Source organism: Priapulus caudatus, unplaced genomic scaffold (genome assembly GCF_000485595.1).
Source record: "Priapulus caudatus unplaced genomic scaffold, Priapulus_caudatus-5.0.1 Scaffold667, whole genome shotgun sequence".
NCBI classification, from domain to species: Eukaryota; Metazoa; Priapulida; class Priapulimorpha; order Priapulimorphida; family Priapulidae; genus Priapulus; species Priapulus caudatus.
In genome coordinates, this window is record NW_014577728.1 from 9,962 (window position 1) to 25,082 (window position 15,121).

Here is a 15,121-nt window from a genome sequence, read left to right on the forward strand (position 1 = left end):
TTAGCATTAACTTTAGCATTAACTTTACGATGTTTCTGACAACGGGCCCCTGGTCATATAGCCCCCATTATATGCATGTTCTAATTGTTTGCAAAAAAACTATAGTCTAATATTACTCAATATTACAAGCATATAAATTCCTGTTGTTACAAAATAATGCGCCTTAATTGTCATAATTATAACCTACATGATACTTATATTTGTATTCTTTAATTGCCATAAAACCATATGCTTTGGTGTAGACAACTCAATATTACAGGCATAAATTCCTGTTGTTATAAAATAACGCACCTGTTTGCAAAAAAAATTGTAGTCTAATATTACTCAATATTACAGGCATAAATGCCTGTTGATAAAAAAATATTACACATGGTCATATAGCCTATATGGTATCCATGTTCAAACTGTTTGCGAAAAAACTATAGTCTAATATTACTCAATATTACAGGCATAAATGCCTGTTGATAAAAAATAATTAAAATTGAAATAAAGATTTTTTTCCTTTCGAAAAGCGGGTTGCATTGAGAGACTTCTTGATTACTAAATACCTTGCTTAAGGCACCCATCTCACAAATATCGCATTTCATAACATGCATCTCACGTATAAACTATGAAATATTAAAAATATACGTTTATGTGATTTTAGTTCAATATAATAATTATACATTACGCGTATATACACGCACGCACGCGCGCACACATATAAATTGTTACAGTAGAAAAACCACGTTACAATCACGTTATTGAGAATACATTAACTATAACGTTATTTCAAAGTTGCCATGCAGATTCCCATACAATGACGTTATGTTAACGTTGCATAAAAACGTTCTTATAAACGTTTCAAAAACGTTATAAAAACCCGACATATTTACGACACATACATAGACGTTACGAAATAACGTTATAAAAACTTTTGCATAACATTATAAAAACGTTGTAAACGTTCGCTGGATTTCAAACAGCAATATTTGACTACTCTGTTACCTTATTACTGTTCTACACTGTTATAAATATAACCTGGCAAAGGTTTGGGGATAATATTTGTGTTGTCATTACCTGAGTGTTCTATTAAAATGTGTTTCTTCAACAAATGTAGGCCTACTCCTCGTGAAAATATCACATCACTTCGCTTTGCTTAATAGTGTTTGCTTTGCCTCAATTTTCTTCAATAAAAGCCGCGTACACTACCGAAAGTAACGCTGTATACACGTGAAGCAGTTAGATGCATGTCTAGGGAATGCGAATTATAATACACTGTATTACAAGGTAAACAATCGGCTGCATTTGCTATAATAATTAACGTTCTGTTCGGTGTCCGCTCCGCAGCCGATATCTGGCATAAATAATCCGATCTTGTCCGAAATAAAAACACCCTCCTAGCTATATAACAAACTCAGATTTCATCGTGGAATAGAGTTGTCAACAGATAGGTGCTTGGTATTCGGGCGCACGATAACTAGTATTATTCACAATAAACAAATTGAGAAATTCGTTGGCATCTATTGCTAAAACGCAGAAAGGTTAGGGCTTGATACATAATCGTAAGGTAATAGATCGTTCGTGTTGGACAGATTTAAAATTGGATGAGGGCATCGATCTCAGCGTGACGTTTTCACCTGTGCATTGCTCGCACGAAGGAGATACACATTGGCCATTAGCTATGCCTTGTTTGTCTTCTTATATGGTGAAACAAACTGAGCTGAAGCCTGCGATCAGAAAGAGAGACTGTGAGCTAAACTGAAGTTAGATATCCCTAGTCGGTCTGATCAGATGGTGAAACGTATTGAACTAAAGCCCGACTCGCAACAGAACTAGAGCAGCTAGGCGATCCGTGAAGATCTGTTAACTCCTTGTGAACTATAGGAGCTAACTTGCTTTTTCACGTACGGGCTTTTATAGTACAGGACACGCCCCGTCACATGATCTCAATTTTCGTATTGGAAGCTGTTGCGTTGTAGGTATTAGTATTACAAGAATTATTGTTTGTCATAAATAAAAAAAACTTTCTTGGCCATTTAGCTCACTGGATATTCGTGGAGGAATTGGGTTCTAAACCCAATATCTAGTTGCCTGCAAGCTAAACCTAGTATTACTGGCACCAGTGGTTGCTGTGAATAAATTGCACGTTTACGTGGTAACCGATATATTACCAGTTATATTGTTTGCCTGGAATAAAAAACAATCATCTTGATCACTACCCCACTCAGATGTTTATATTTAGGTAAGTTTGCGACAAAACTATGCACTCATCAGCGTACTAACCAACATCATTACAGACATGACTGTATGTTTTGAATTAAAAAAATCCACTTGGTATCATAGCTGACTCAATGTTACAGTGGATGGATATCTGTTATTAACTATTAGAAGCAATAAATGGCTTTCATAAAAAAAATCGTTGGTCACATAACCCTCATCGATGATCGTGTAGCAGTCGAATTTGTGGACAAACTTGGTTTGTGAATAGGATAAACAAATATATATATTATAGTATTACAGAGTCTCATCCAGCGCTTGTCCTTAAAAAATATGGCCCCCAATCATAACTCACGACGAATATTCGTTTTAGTAATTGAGTTTGCGATAAATTTTGCGCTCGTGTGTGGGATGAACAATATTATTTAAGTGTATTCACGCTTGGCTTAAAAAATAATGCACCGTATGGTTTACGACACGAACTTATGCGACTATAGTACTGATAATTATATATATATATATAATGATATTATATATATATTATATTATATAGTATATGATCTCAGGAGTAGATAATAGGGAATAGTAATAGGGAATGAATTTCCTAATTATCTACTTCTGATATAATATATATATTATATATATAGTATCGATCACTACTTAATATTATCTTTATAACCCTACTATTAAACTTTTTTGGCAGTGCGCCGTAAGTTATATAGGCCAGGCTGTACGAGGCTGCACAAGTCAAACTATGAAAAAATGCTTGCTGTGCTGTGGGGCACAAGCCAGGCATTCCGCGCAGCATTTACAAAGTTTCTCAAGAAGCAAGTTTATTCGGAGGTAAAGAAATTCGGGGAAACCCCGTCTGTACTACGCCAAAATTTAAGCTTGGCAAACATCAATAGTTTCAACTGGAACACTGCTATTGCCGAAATTGAAGCTGGCATGCCACTCATCTTTAACACCTACTGTGGCATGATGGCGAAGAGGAGACGTTGCACCAAGCAAACCAAGGCTGGGTGCATCCATTGGCATCATGTTGGCTAACAGACAGCCAAAGGCCTACAAACTTCTGCCAGCATGGGTTGGGGTCGAGCTGTGGAGGAGTGGCTGCAAGCAGAAGGTGGGCTGATCTCTCAGTGTTAACATGATAAATGTTAAACTCTTTTGCAGAATTCTACTGAAAATTTAAATCCTCTCAGCTTATGCAGAAACTTGAAAATATTTGTTTAACAGGTTTTCTCATGCTTGAGTCACGTTGGCATCTGCCAAACGGCGTCATCTGCACGGCGATGTGTCGATAAGATAGCGAGTGAGTTCGACAAAGAATTACGCCAATGGAAGAATGACATAGAGGTGGGTTAACGACTTGACAGTTAACTTTTATTCTGTAGTGACAGAGTAACTGATCGGTGTACATGCCAATTGTATTTGTTAAAAGCAAATGGTTTCTTTTTTACATTGATTTTTAGTGTGGCACCAATAGAACGTTGCCAATAATGGGGCAGACAGCAACAGATGATTTGGGTGTACGCCCACTCGATTTTTCATCTGATGCTGCTGATGATGATGATGATCATGATGACGATTGTGGTGGATGCGAGAAGACCTGCCTACAGCGACAATCTGTGAAAAAGAGCAGCAGTAAGTATCTAATGAAATTTTACTATTATTTCATCGCTTTGTGAAAAATAATTTTTGTGGTAACTGTCAAATTGTCTATTGATCCTGGATTCTCCTTTTGCTGGGACAACGTCCAACTGCAATCGACTGTTCGGCACCAAGGGAGTGAAGCCTCCAACAAGATGCTTCTGATGGCCAACTCGTATGCTGTTCTGCACAGAGTGTCATTTCGGTAAGCATGGTAAAGGAATAAAAACTAACACTCCAAACAGCCTACTGTGTTATAGCAGTGCTGCACTAGACTACAGTAACACACTTACTGATTTCCATGCAACAGGGACTATGATGAAGAAGGCACCGTCGCAGCCAGCACGATCCCATTGCACGATCCCATTGAATAATATGTCTGACATCCGTAACTTGAATTCCCATGCCGAAGGCAATGGTGCATACAACGCATCGTACGATGGAGTCCACTTTGACGAAAGTGTTTAAGACATATTGTTCTTGAAGTTTTCCAATGCTGCCATGGTACATGGTGATTCCGAGGTTTTCCATTGTGTGCGTCTTTCCTTGCCAGGCGTCTTCTCCTATGCGACTTAGCAGGTCCTCGTATACAGCTGCCACTTGGTTGATTGATCTGCAACGCAATTGCGACAGTTACATTGACGTTAACATTTGTTCAAACTTCGTGTGCATGTGGTATAAATCGTATGGTACCTGCAGTAAATGATGGTTTTTTCAGCATTCGGACCCGCTGTCCTCATGTGGTCCACCAACCACTCCAACTCCTGTTTGTAGCTGCGTACTCCCGTTTTCCATTTAATGTAGATGTTTTTTCTGTAATATAACAAAGTTAGAAAAGAAAATCACTAAGAAAAACCAATATTTAATTGTTACTTAAATATTGTGTTAAATAACAATAACATGTATATTTTGTATTTGAAATTAAGAAAGACTAGATGCTTTTGAAAACGTTTTACTTTAGAATGAACTATTCAAGAAAGTATGTAGACACAGAAACATTGTAAGGTATTAACCTGTCTGGAACAGCTGCAATGGTTTGGACCTCATCCGGCTTGATGTTCAATATGTCCAAAATTGATTGATGCAACTGATCCGTGCAGGTTGCCGTCAGAAAAAGCCATCTCGTTGACTTCGGTAGGATGGAATACACTCTGCTGATTTCCATGTACTCAGGTCGGAAATCAAGACCCCTAGAGTGAATAAGAACGACTTGTCATGGTATACCAAAGTGAATGAGATTAGCAATGACTTTAGAACTGAACGGAAATTAAAACAAAAAGAAATCAGTTAAAAACTGAAGTATATGAATAAATTGTTTCATTATGTTGGTTAAAACTGGTAATGTGCAATATACCATTCAGAAATACAGTGAGCCTCGTCACACGTAAACAGACACAGTCTTTCACCAAGCTGCACGATCATCTCTCGCCAAATGTCCATACTCATAGCCTCTGGGCTACAGAACACGACAGTAAATTTTCCTGCTAAAAGGCCTACAAAACAATGAAAAACTTTTATTATTTGTCATTTGGAAAAGAGCATAACTTCATTGAAATGTCGTACTTTCAATAACAGTAACGTTTTATCATACATTCATTTTGCCTACAAGAAAAATGTAGGCTATATACGCTGAGACACTGTTGCATTTAAGATATCCGTAAAAAGACCACTCTGCAAACATCATCATAGAATAAATGCCATGTATTGCCATTTCTACTGTTGCAACACCTTTGCTCACCTCTTTTCGTGTCAGGGTGGAGCTCACTCGGAGGTAGTATGGCTGCTGCCGATACGCCCATTCTCAATAAAATCTCCACTTGGTTGAACATTAATGCGCGCAGTGGGCACACCACCAGACTGACATGATGTGGTGTCTTGACAGACTTTATCTGAATCACAAGTATAATTGTTATTATCTAACTAGAAATAGTTATTTAATAATTAATAATTAATAATTGCTTAGGAAATAATTATAAAATTTTAGAAATAATTGCAGAATTTGTAATATTTTTTTTCACATTTAAAAAGGTTTCAGTTGTCCGAATTATATAAACAGATAGGCCTATATATAAATAACCATTGTATAGGAATATATATGTAAAGTTGTTTAAATAGTGTATAACTTGAAGTGGATATAGTAACAATGTATGTGTTACTCTGGCATAATTTTTTAATGGGGACTAATTTTGCCAAGTAAAGTAAGTCAATTAATTGAAATTTGAAATTAAAGAAATTAATTAATTAGAAAATTATAATAATAATTATAATAATAATATTAATAATATTAATAATAAATTAATAATATTATTATTAATAATTAATTAATTATAATTAATAATATTATTCATATTAATAATTAATAATATTAATAATATTAATATAATATTAAGCCCATAAAAAAAGATGTTAGTTTTATCATCCCGCCCGCATCACTTTTTCCGCCCGCATCGAAATTATTTTTTTTTTTATTTTTTAATTCAGATTGACCGGTGTGTATTCAGAAAACACACCGGCTTTCAAGCCAAATTCATTCGTTAGAGTGTTAGTCGCTTCTTGACATTAACAATTATGAAATATTACTTACTTGTTGATATAGCTTTACCTACTTCTTTATACCTGTGTCTTTTTAAAAGTACCCTGCGCATTTTGCGCTACGTAATTATTGCTTGCGATTTCAATTTTGCCAAGAACATAGCGCTGTGGCTGTTGGTCTGCCTACTTGTCTTGATTGTTTTTGTGCCCACGGGCCCACTTGTTACTCTTTCTTTACTATTCTAATTGTTAATTCCATTTTGTGTTTGTGTTCGGAAAGAAAAACAAAACCCCACCGCCTCATCACTTTTCTTTAGATGACAAGGATGTATAAACTAACTTTTTTTTATGGGGCCTAATAATAAAATAATAATTTTTAATGGGGACTAATTTTTTCCAAATAATATGCAATCAATAGGCCTAATAGTAATATAGCACCCTAATGAAACTCACCTTATCAAGTGCTATAATGGCAATAAAGTGTAAATTAAACTCTTGCCATAGCCAGTGGGAGTAGCAGCAAAAAACATTCCTGTTGTTGATTTTATGTCCCTTTTTTATTTCTTCGTACGTGCTGTAGAACGTCGCCATGTTTGTACATCAACACCGTCGTTGCCATCGATACGCGGGTATTATATATGCTCTGGTGTCTTCTACAACCGCGTGCAACCTGCCCACCCTCCACTTGGAAATACATTGTGCCCGTTACCTAGCGCCGGAACCGCGCGAGCGTTCGCAACGAGAAATGGCGGTTCCAAGTTGATAAACAGTCTTCGTCGACGAGTAATATCGCAAGTACAATATTTTAAGCGATGAGTTTGCTGTTGTATTTTAGTGTTGAATAGTAACTTAAGACATTTGTCCGGCAGAGAATGTGTTTTATTTGGCATACGCGAAGAGTTATCATAGGCTAAAAGTTTCGGAAAAAAACTCATATTGCCAGGTTGCCATATAAGTTCGGTTCAAGGAACTAGAGAACATGTAGCCCTGCGGCAACTGTACGCGGGCTATAGTTACTAGAGCTAATCATCACAACAGGCAATTGATGGTAGATTTCGATCAGCCGGTATGTCGACGAAAGTAGGTATACCATCGCGCTGAAACGTCCAGGCGGGCCCGTTGCCAGAAACTTCGGTAAAGTTACGAATTAATTTTAAGTCCATAACTGTGTAAATTAATGCTTAAAGGAGACTTACGCAACGAATTTTCCATGGTAAAATTTGATTAAAAAAATGCCATTTTTTTACATTAAAAGAAGACTAACGTTACTAAATATATCCTCAAACTCTCACCTGATAAAATGTTTTTTAAACGTTAGTTAAATTGCACAAATCTAGACGATTTGTAAATTATCTGTTGTGTAACACTATTCCCTAGTACTGTTCACGGATACTGCGTCTCTCTGTTTTTCACGCGGCAAAATTAGGGCATATAAAGAAGGTATATAAGCATGAAAGTAAACAGAAACACTAATTGTATTTTTCATACATTTTATTTTGTAGAAATAATCCACAAATATACTTACCTTGATGGTGCTAGAAATCGTGACGTACATCACGTTTAAGGTTTTAAAGGAGCGTTCCCAGAAGCGCAACTTAAACTAAACTTTACTTAAAGCCTCACTAATGCGCACCAGAACTGCTAATTTTTCTCCAGTCTAGACTAGCAAATACTTCGTGTCATGCATATCATACTACCTTATGGCAAAATAAACTCTATGTTCCTCATTTCACTGCGGCGTTGTCTATAAAAAGGTAATTTTTTGAAAAATACCTCGCAATGTTGTTGAAAATCTCCCGATGTTGTTGACAGTTTCCCCAATCCCCTAGCAACCGTGCAGGCGGTGGCGGCGGTAAAACAGCGCTACGGGCGGCAGCAAAGATAAAAACATGTGACGTCAGCGTCACCGACTTCGAATCTATTTTGTTTGGAAAACAGTGCTGGCGTTTGCGTCCAGTTTTCTCACCTCTTTTCTTGGTGGGTTTTGAAGCAAACGCGCAGTGAATAGGAGCGAACTAGAGTTTATTATTGTCATAAGGATAGTGTGATTCTGGCATGACACAAGTATTTGCTAGTCTAGTAGCTAGAGAAATTAGCATTTGGACGCGCATTGTGAGCCTTTAAGTGAAAACTTACGAAAACCGGAACTTGCTAATTGTTAGTTATACCGCATTGCATTTCGGGGACGCAGACGATTTGTTTACATCTGCAGCCGATCAGCTGATTTGACTTTACCGACTCACATATCGAAAATTTCCTCCTGATAATTACACATTTTACCCGTTATTCAAAGTTATTTCATTTAACGCCCCCCCCCTCAAATTGTTTATATTAATGTTACTAATTACTTATTCATATAACTTATTTTGTATTTATTATTAGTAGTAGTACTAGTAGTTAACTTAAAACTTGAATTTTGTGTACCTACTAGGCCTACTGTGTAATTTCACGTAACTAAATGGAGTCTTGGCAACAACAGCAAGGCCGCTAGATCTTATTTTTACAGTGCAAAGTTAAGTGGAGTAACCTGACGACAGATGTTAGGAAGAAAGAGAGGCACAACGTGGCCGAAACACGTCGAACAGGTGCATCATAAAAAAACGTTCATCATTCAATTTCCTTACATGCCATATAACGATGATGAAAAAGAAGTGATTAACGATTATCACAAAGCTATTTGTAAAGACGAATATTATGATATTAACACCCTTTCATTAACGTTAAGATAAGATGAAGGTTATACGACACATTTATTCCTTGACAGTTGGCACCCCAGGAGGAGGACAAGCAGCTCTGGCCAACATATCAGATGTTGAAACAAAGATTTTAGAATGTTTCATCCCGCCGGAAACAGCGTTGCTGGTGTGACGGGAGGAATGGAGATATCTGGTAAATGTTGCATTATATTGTCATATTGAAATTTAAACATTAAATGTTCGACTATTTTTGGGTTTTTCCCCCCCCCGCCGTATTTTAAAAGTTTTCACTAATTTAATGTGCATGGGTAAAGCACTGCAAACGCTGATGGCGTTGCCATCATCGACATGATGACAAAGTGATGCAGACATGCCACAACCTCCCCGAAAAAGGCCAGAAAGGTTGAAAAGTAAATAATCCTACTACTTAATATTCCATTTATTTACAAACAGTATAAACATTTTCTTGTATCTCATATATGCAGTGCCATCATAATCATATATTTAAATTGGCAAATTCCCATGACGTTTTCCATTAACATGAATAGGTATATTAACACATATTATAATTAATATTACTTACGAGTCGTTTGAACCAGATATATTGGCGAGCTAAAGCGCAAAATCACCATTTGACAGGTACATGTTAAGTTAGTGGTCTTGGTGGCAAGCTGTACTATGAAATCAAATCTTTAACAATTTATCCCCTGGGTGACAAATGGTATTTATTACCACAATAATATTTGACACACCAAATGTCTATAACACATAAAAATATAAATAATGTAAAACACAATTGAAATAAATATTCATTTCTTTATCCCATAGGAATAGAAGACACCAGGAACTGGTGCATGCGAATTGAAGACATTCAACTAAAGAGTGTCAAGCCTTATAAATATAGTCTCTCTCTCTTCTCTCCTCTCTCTCTCTCTCTCTCTCTCCCTCTCTCTCAGCATCCATCACACTCTTCTCTCGTCTTCTCATTATATATTACATATTACTAATACATATTATATATTATTTGTAGTGAAGAGAATAAATGACGAAAGCGAGGAGTAGATCTACAGGTGAGACATTTTGATTACACATTTGTTGTTGATTACAACATTTGACATTGCTTGGAAAGATATCCGCAGCGGTGAGGATAACAAAACAAGTGTTTCTTATTCGCACCGCGATGAAGTCTCGCAGTGCACGCCACGCAAGCGCGAAAGTTTAACTGATAGCCTTGCGCCACTGAGCTCTAATATCATCGGAATTTTTTTTTTTAAATTTTTTTACATTTTATATTTCATACGTGGTCCGGTATAAATTTCAGGATCGAATGGTTCGATTCGCAGATCGAATCATTCAATCTTCGAATCGAACAATTCGATCCTGAAATTTATACCAGAATCGATCGACTCGATTCCAAAATCGAACGATTCTATTCCATAATTGAATGATTTGATTCCAAAACCGAATGGTTTGATGCAAGATTCGAATGATCGACCAACAATCGAGGCATGGTATATCAATGGATGCAATTATACTTTTGGCAGGGAATTATTGTCGATTTATTGCATATAACATATGATGAAAAATCAAATATTAATATGCGGATAAATCAAATGTTATACGTGATAAATTCGAATGTACAGTTATGTCATAAAATCGAATGTTATATGTGATAAATCGAATGTTATATGTGATAAAATCAACCATGTGACAAAAAAAGCCATACTCCGACTGTTACACGTCGTAGGACCAACGTAGTGCAACTAGGCTCTAGTAGTAGCGCTGTGTTTCGCAGTCTACAAATATGTGAGTGGTTTTTGCAATGCTCCACGTAAAGTCAAAGCCATAAATGAGAGAAGCCAGTTGCTACCATGATATTCGAAGTTTTAATGGAGAATTCGGTTTACTGACAAGTTGCTGTCGCGTCGTGCCTGTCTGTGCCTGGTTGAGGAGCAATTCCCCGATTTCCCTTGCGCTCGCGCTTATATACACAGGCCGACCCGCGAACTTACTGCATGCCGCCGCGCTGCCGCTGTTCACAATACACACTTGGCCATTCAATTTACATGTCACAACAACTCATCGACACAGCGCCCTTTGTGTTGCAATCACTATCATCGCATCCGGCAATTTGTCATAATTCAATATTACTAACACGGCGCTCGTCGCGGCGCCTTTTGTATGTACAAGTGCCGGCGTTATTGAACGCCGTCAATATCATCGGCACTGACAGCGCCTCCTTTGTGATTCAATTGCCGCTATAACAACAAAGTGTTTGACGTTATGGAACGGCTTCATATCATCGGCGGCTGACAGCGCCTTTTGTAAGTTCAATCACTGTCATAACGTCGCATATTATCGTCGTCACCTCTTCGACCTTGATGCCCTTTTGCATTTCGGCATATTATCGTCGTCGCCTTCTTCGACCCTAATGCCCTTTCGACTAATCGCCTCTTATAACATCCGAGTGTCCGATGAATGCTTGTCGGTATTATGCGTATTCATCGGCCGCACTCCAATTGCGTCCACAATGTCAGAGAGCATCAACGCAGCGGCTTATTGGCAATTTAATTACTGTTATAATTCGGCCTCGCATCGACACATAGCAATCGACAGCAGCGCCTTGTTTGCATTTTAATTACCATTATAAACGTCGGCACTGCATGGGCCTGCAATCAACATACATCATCTTCAAATCAGGGCACTCATCATCAGTCATCATCAACACTCATCAACACTCCATCCACCGTAATCCAATTCCTGTGTCAGCACCTGGGCGGCGCAGCTTCGAACTCTGTTATGAGCAGAGTTATTGCGATTGAGCGCCAGATGAGCGCAGCGCTTATTAGAATTTAATTACTGTCATTTAATTACTGTCGTGGCATCGCCACTCGTCATAGATACAGATATGAGCCATGGTTACAGATTTAGACATTTACTGATTTTTGGTCGTTACATTTGTCCCCCCACTAAACCGATGTCCACCCTGTGGACATCGAATACCAGCCTCCTGGCTGGTCGTCCACAGGGGAGGGCGGTCGACGTCGTGGGAGCGTAATAAAATTGTGAATAGGAATAGTACAATAATACATTAATAGCTACTGGTGTGGTCGTCGTCCACACCGTACAGAACTACTGGAATTAATGATTAAAATTACACGCGCCACTGTACAGAACTACTAGAATTAATGATTGAAATTACTCGCGCCACTGCGCGGAAGGTATTAATTTTGATAATTACTCTCTACACACCATAACACAACGTCTAAGAAATTACACACATTCGTCCGACTACTGAATACTACATATTGAATAGCGAGTACATGAATACTGCTGTGCATGTACATTAAATGTGGTAGTTGTGGAATTCTACCGATGATCTCAACGGTCGCCTTCCTCCTCATGTCCGTAGAACTCCTCATGTCCGTTAGGGGGGGTGGGTGGTTGCGTCATGGCGGCGGCCAAGATGGCCGTTGCGGCCAGCGCTTCCGCCATCCGGCGGATGTGCTCGGGGTCAAAGGTTGTGGTGTCGGGGTCGTCTTCTGCGCCGATCTCGAATTCATAGGTCATCGGGTCGGCGTTTGTTCCCGACCCGATGAAAGAACCGAGGTAGTACCGTTCTTGGGTATTTTCCTGGCGCTCGTCACTGGACGCGTTGTCTGCGGGGGTCTGTTGGTCTCCGGCATCTCCAGTGGTGGGAGGCTCCGGGTTTGGGTGGCGTAGAACCGCCGTGCCGATCAGTTGGGCTGGCTGCGGGGCGGGGGGCACGCGTTCTCCCCGCCCTGCAATGCAGGCAATGCAGTCGCATGTGTTGCGGACGTAGGCTGCACCGGCGTAGGCGCAGGTGTCGACGGCTCGGGCGGCTTTGGTGTAGGCGGCGCCGACAGGGCAGGCGATGCAGCCGCAGTCGGCCCCAGCGCAAGTGTAGGCGCGTGCGGCCCCTGCACAGGCGTCACAGGCGCGGGCGGCCTCGGCGCAGGCGACACAGGTGCAAGGGGCGCTGGCAGTGCAGTCGGCGCACCTGCAGGCTGTGCTGGCGCAGAGGGCGCAGCCGCAGGTGGCTTCCATCGGCAGCGGGGACAATGGTGCCGGTGCCTGGTGTTGATCGGGTTGGCGCCCGTCGTCGCTGTTGTTTGCGTGGTCCTGACAATGTTAAGTGGTGGACATAATACGTGGCACAGGCTTATAGCCGGGACAGCATATGATAGTGACTGTCCGGCAAGTGCCATAGAGGCACGAGACAAATTGTAGAGCGCGGTCACGTATAATGCGATCCGCGGAATAAATTCTAACGACAAATACCTGCTATTAAATGAGCGAGGTAATGTAATTATATCCGATATCGATTACTACTTGTGCTTGCGGCAGAAACGCTGCACGCTGCACGTTGTCGGAGGCGTAAAACTATTCTTATGCCGGTATCGATTAGCTAAGGTTACTTATAGAGTCTTAGGGTGCATAATGAAATGGTGATGCTTATCGCTAAGGAGATGACCCTGAGGGGCAGCTACACGGCGCGGGGTGCGGCGATTGGGCAGGGAACGGGTGTCGGCATTGAACGCTTCGCAGAGCTGGCCCGCAGTGAAATATGCCGGTGTAGTATGGGAGTAAGTGGGGAGGGCACAGACATAGCCATTGGGGGCGGGGACGGGGAGGGCGTGTCGGACGGTGCTTGTGATATATTGACGTTGGGAGGGGATCGTACCAGTGTCGAGGTGGGTAGTGGGGTGTTGGTAAAAGAGGATGGGCCTGGGTAAACGTCGACGTGGGGCTGGAGGGTGGGCGTGTCAGGGGCGAAGGTACCCATTCGCGGCTGAGGCTCAAGGATTGTGAGCGGCATAGTGGAAAATAGCGAACGGGGTCTTTGTGTGGTGGGGGATGGTGAGACACTTTCGATCCATGTACCTCTGGGAGGTAGGGGCGTGCGATCGGGGGGAAGCGGTTGGGTTTGGGGTTGAGGGGTGTGCGGGCGGCGGCTCCGACAACAATAACAGTATGTGACGGCGACCACAACGGTGAGCAGCAGCGATGTGAGGCCGATATAAATTACGGACTGATGCGTGGCGGCCGTGATATCTGAGCTGCCCATCCCTATATATGACGAGGCAATAGATGGCAGGCGTTTGGTGTTTTTAACAGCGGTGACTAACTCGGCGTATGCGACGTCAAGGTCAGCGTGCGCATATGTACTCGGGGGCACAACTTCTGGTGGGATTAAGTCTTCTGAGTCGGCAGTTGAGAGGCGTTTTGCGTCGTACATGTCCGACCATATTGTAGGGACTGTGTGGTGGAACAGGCGATCGAGTGGGGGTATTTCGATTTGCACGTCGACTGCGGTTTCGTGATGGAAATATGATGGTAGGGTAAAATGCTTTGACTCGGCTTTACAGCCAGAATGTAGTGTAACTGTCTGTTGTTGTTGAACAAGGAACTCTTTGGTTGTTACTTGTGCCGTAGGGTGTGACTGGCACGAGATGGCTAGACGTAATGGGTGGGGTGTTGATATTAGCCAGCTACCGTCAACAAGGTAGGTGGCGCGCGGCGTTGGCCGTGCGTAAAACGTAACGCGCCTTGTACATAATGTGGAGATAAGGGCGGCATCATTTAGAAATAGTGCGACTGGGCACGTAATTGCTGTCGAGATTGGGTATATGGGAGATCTGACATCACAAATCCGCCGTACGCGCATGCTTACGCGATCACCAAGAGGTTCGTCGGGTTGTACGTAATTGGTATGGTCTAGTGAAACTCCAATAAAACTTTGAGAGATTTGGAAGTATGCCGCGGCCGTGGAGTTACCAAGAAACACTGGCGGTGTCAGAATTTGATACATCTGAAACGTCATTTCGTTATATGTTAAAGGTAAGAACGCGATTACATGTAGTCCCATTTCGACGGGGACCACCATAGCCTGTATAATGTTATAATAATAAAACAAGTCTGCATGGGGGCTGTGTGGCATAGATAAGGTAGGGGGCAGCGAGCTTTCGATAGTGAGTAGGACCTGACGTAACTGGTGGGGTGGTAACAGCGTAGAGGGC

The 15,121-nt window shown here is 40.9% G+C and overlaps 1 protein-coding gene across 1 annotated transcript; it reads right to left on the reverse strand.

The window, feature by feature from the left end:
- Positions 1-3,464: 3,464 nt before the first annotated feature.
- Positions 3,465-5,732, reverse strand: LOC106812621 (ATP-dependent DNA helicase RecQ-like). Its single transcript, XM_014816534.1, has 6 exons — positions 5,591-5,732; positions 5,207-5,345; positions 4,866-5,042; positions 4,546-4,665; positions 4,146-4,465; positions 3,465-3,828 (listed from the first exon to the last, which is right to left on the reverse strand). The coding sequence occupies exons 1-6, from the start codon at positions 5,679-5,681 to the stop codon at positions 3,779-3,781; spliced, it is 897 nt and encodes a 298-aa protein (XP_014672020.1). The 5' UTR covers positions 5,682-5,732; the 3' UTR covers positions 3,465-3,778.
- Between the last annotated feature and the right edge of the window lie 9,389 nt (positions 5,733-15,121).

Bases quoted from the DNA above. Each gene is read 5' to 3' on its own strand.
- LOC106812621 (XM_014816534.1), bottom strand. From the start codon at position 5,681: ATGTTCAACCAAGTGGAGATTTTATTGAGAATGGGCGTATCGGCAGCA. The intron at 5,346-5,590 runs GTGAGCAAAGGT...ATTGTTTTGTAG, and splicing joins CCACCCTGACACGAAAAGAG to GCCTTTTAGCAGGAAAATTT. The intron at 4,666-4,865 runs GTTAATACCTTA...GTTATATTACAG, and splicing joins ATTGCAGCTGTTCCAGACAG to AAAAAACATCTACATTAAAT.